This window comes from Mastomys coucha, unplaced genomic scaffold, assembly GCF_008632895.1.
Source record: "Mastomys coucha isolate ucsf_1 unplaced genomic scaffold, UCSF_Mcou_1 pScaffold21, whole genome shotgun sequence".
Classification (NCBI taxonomy): Eukaryota; Metazoa; Chordata; class Mammalia; order Rodentia; family Muridae; genus Mastomys; species Mastomys coucha.
The window spans coordinates 35318023-35321718 of NW_022196904.1; the positions used below are offsets into that span (position 1 = coordinate 35318023).

The following is a 3696-nucleotide window of genomic DNA, read 5'->3' on the forward strand; positions in this document are numbered from 1 at the left end:
GCCATCTGCCTAGCCTTATCATGAGTTGATTATTGTTTTTATGAAAGTCTACCAACACCTTGAAATACAAGAGTCTCTATTCAAGTGTATGCATCTCTGTATCTTTGACATGTGGGCCAGCCTGGTGTACAGTTGATGCTCAATACAGCTCTTTCATGTGTTTGAGGAATTGGGTCTGAAACAGGATATAGCATTAGGACTGTGAAGAAAGCAAGGACTAGAGAAAGACTTGGATTTTTAACTTCTATGGTTCGATATAGGGCTCCAGAGAGAAATGCCAACACAGATATGACACCCCATCATTTGGAAGTCAGATGGGAGGATCACAAGTTCAAGGCAAGCATGGGCTGGCTATAAAGTGACAGCCTGTCTCTGGAAGATGAGGGAGAAGGAAGAGGGGAGGGCAAGGAGTTTAGAACTGGATTTGGCTTTCTATTGAGGGCCATATATGAGTTGGCCTTGTATTCAACTCCAAGAGTGAATAGCTGTAACCCAGAAGGGTGCTTGGAACAGTCAGGAGAGGGAGGCATGCCATTGCTGATGTGTCCACTGGCTCAGAAACAACATTGCAACCAGGAGGTCACCTCAGTCCATCCAGAGTGTGTTGGTCTAACCTACTGCTGTGTTCTTCATGGTTCTAAGAAGGCTGGGACAGTCTCAGAATTGGCACCCAGAAGGGGAACACCACCAGGCAGGATGAAAAGTGAGCCACCTTTTTAAAGCTTTTTTATGAGATAGTATCTTGTGCAAGCCTACTCACGTAGGCAAAGACGAGCCTGAATTCCCGACCCTCTTGCCGCCACCTTGGGAGCTGGAATCACAGGTATGTGACACCACATCTACCTGCCTGTGTCTCTTTTTGAACATAAGAATCCCTCAGTGAGGGCCTAGGGTGTGACCAGCAGTAGAGCACCCACCTACTATGTGCAAAGGACTGGGTTTAATCCCAATACTCTCATACTCTCCCCACCATAGGAAGGTAGAGTGGAGTCTTTTGAGGAAAAAAGAAGTGAGAAAAGGAAACCTGGCGGCGGAGGGAAGACTATTAGATAATGCTTGATACTTATATTTTTGTTATTAGATAATACCAGGCGGTGGCGCACGCCTTTAATCCCAGCACTTGGGAGGCAGAGGCAGGCGGATTTCTGAGTTCGAGGCCAGCCTGGTCTATAGAGTGAGTTCCAGCACAGCCAGAGCTACACAGAGAAACCCTGTCTTGAAAAACCAAAAAAAAAAAAAAAAAAAAAAAAGAAAGAAAGAAAGAAAGAAAAAAAGGAGCATAATATATATGTTTTCTGTAAGTGTATTAAACTATATTAAATGTATATGTAAATGTATGTGTACTAGAATATATAATGTATTAAATGTAAAAATGTATTAAAAATATAATCAACATATTGTACAATTAGAGATCAAGATGACCACTGGCAAGATGACTCAATGAGAAAAGGTGCTTGCCACCAGATCACACATGATGAAAGGAGACAACCAACTCCCCAGAGCTGTCCTCTGACTCCACATGTAAACCATGGAACACATGCACACAGACAACAAATGAATATAATTTACAGTTATTTAAAGAGCAGGAGGACAGAGAGTACACCCATATCCATAAGAGCCCTGCTGGTGTTGAGTGTGGAATCTTTTTTTTTTTTTTTTTTTTTTTTTTTTAATGTCTGTTTGGGCTAGGAGTTTAGCCTCAAAGGCAGTACTGGATCCAGTAGGCAGAAGCTCCAACACATTGGTCACAATCATGGTGTGGGGTCTAGGCTACCCTGAGAGAAAGTTAAGAGTTAGAAAATGAACCTTGTCAGACTCCAAACTGAATGCCCCTCTGCTTCCTGCACCTGCTTGAATTCTGCTCCAGGGACCGACTCACTCCTTGCCTGTGGTGATGCTAGAATGTGTGGGGGCTGGCTTCCACATGGGAGTCGCCCTACCTCACTGCAGTAAAGAGGGTGGAGGGAAAGATCTGTGATATCAATTGTTAGGGTTGCCTCAGGGATTTCAGATAACCCTAAGCTCAAAGCACAGGGAAGGCACCCAGAGACAGCTCCACCTGTGCCCCGGGGAGCTGGAGGCGGTGCGGGGGCAGGGGAGGTATAAAAGGACCAGCCCTGTAGAAGACTGGAGACACTGGGCTCCGGATCAAGGACAGAGCTTAGACAAGTCACTCCCAGGTGAGAGGAACTTTCATCAGGGGGTGTACACAATTCTCCCTGGAGACTGGGGCTCCAGGGTCCTAGACGGGAGGCCATGAGGGGCAAAAGAAGGTTGCTATCCACCCAAGCAAAGGAGCTCAGTTGCCGCCCTGAGACAGGGTCTGAAAGAGGAGGGCTGGGGTCTGAATCCTAGGAACTGAGGGAGAAGTACGGGGTCTGAACCGTTGGATCTAAGGGAGGACGGCTGGAATTGGACTCTAGGGTCTGAGAGACAAGGTCTGGAGTCTAAAACCCCCAGGTCTGAGGGAGGAGGGCTCTAGCTAGATTTCTGAATCCCAGAGACAGGAGACCTGAGGCTTGGACTCCTGAATCCTAGGACAGAGGGGTAGGGCTGTGCCTCAGTGCCTCATCTTTCATCATCCCTTGCTTTGGCAACATTTAGCTCTCTCATCTGGCAGTCCTTGAGCCACTGTCACCGTGATGGGAGCCTGGCTCCTTTCCCTGATAACTGTGCTGCTGTCTTTAGCCCTGGAAACTGCTGGACAAGGTGAGGACTTGCTAAGTGTCCCCACCTCTCTGAGTCTGAATCCCCTCTCTCAGACAGCTCCCACCAGGTGGCCTGACTCTATGACTCTGTGCTCCTGTGCTGTCTTCTCCTGTGTGTTCTTCTATCCTCAATCAGACAGACTCCCTGGAGCCTCTGCAGGGTCCAGCAGTCTGTGCCTACCAAGGGGGTTTTCTGAGCGGTCCCCAGTCTCTCTCTCTCCCTAACTCTCTCTCACATCCTCTTCATGATCCTCCATCCCATCCTCTGCCATTTCTCCTGAGCCTTATTGATTCATTTCTGACTGTAAATCCCTGTTTACTGTCTCATTCTTCCCCTGATGTTGGATAAAGGCGAAAGAATTATAGATGGCTACAAATGTAAAGAAGGCTCGAAACCATGGCAGGTGGCTCTTCTCAAAGACGGTCAGCTTCACTGTGGAGGGGTGCTGGTGGACGAATACTGGGTGCTCACAGCAGCCCACTGCAAAATGGGGTAGGTTCTGCAAGGTCAGGCAGGGTAAGCGTCTTTGGGTCTCAGTCTCTGTCCTCACCTTCCTCTCTCTCTCTCTCTCTCTCTCTCTCTCTCTCTCTCTTTCTCTCTCTCTCTCTCCTTCCTTCCTTCCTTCCTTCCTTCCATTCTTCCTTCCTTCCTTCCTTTCTTTTGCTCTTTCTTTCTTTCTTTCTCTCTCTCTCTCTCTCTTTCTTTCTTTCTTTCTTTCTTTCTTTCTTTCTTTCTTTCTTTCTTTTTTTCTGTGATCCTCTCTGTGTGTATTTCTGCCCCCTCTCTTTGGCTCCCTAGTTTTCCCCCTGTGTTCTTCTCTTCTTCTCTGTGGGTTTCTGACCAGGCTCTTCCTCTCACTTTTCCTCCCTCTCTCCTTCCCTCCCCCTTCCTTCTCCCTTCCCTCCTTCCCTCCTTCCCTCTCTTCCCCCTCTCTCCCTCCCTTCTTCCCTCTCTCTCCCTTCCTCCCCCTTCTCCCCTCTCCCTCCC

At 47.9% G+C, this 3696-nt stretch overlaps 1 protein-coding gene across 1 annotated transcript in view; it reads left to right on the forward strand.

Moving 5' to 3' along the window:
* Positions 1-1981: 1981 nt before the first annotated feature.
* Klk7 (kallikrein related peptidase 7) overlaps positions 1982-3696 on the forward strand; it is a 4947-nt gene continuing 3232 nt past the window's right edge. Inside the window, exons 1-3 of the mRNA XM_031386332.1 lie at positions 1982-2180; positions 2605-2709; positions 3060-3201. Of these exons, the coding sequence (XP_031242192.1) occupies positions 2643-2709; positions 3060-3201 (209 nt within the window). The 5' untranslated portion in view covers positions 1982-2180; positions 2605-2642. The remainder of the gene's footprint in view (positions 2181-2604; positions 2710-3059; positions 3202-3696) is intronic.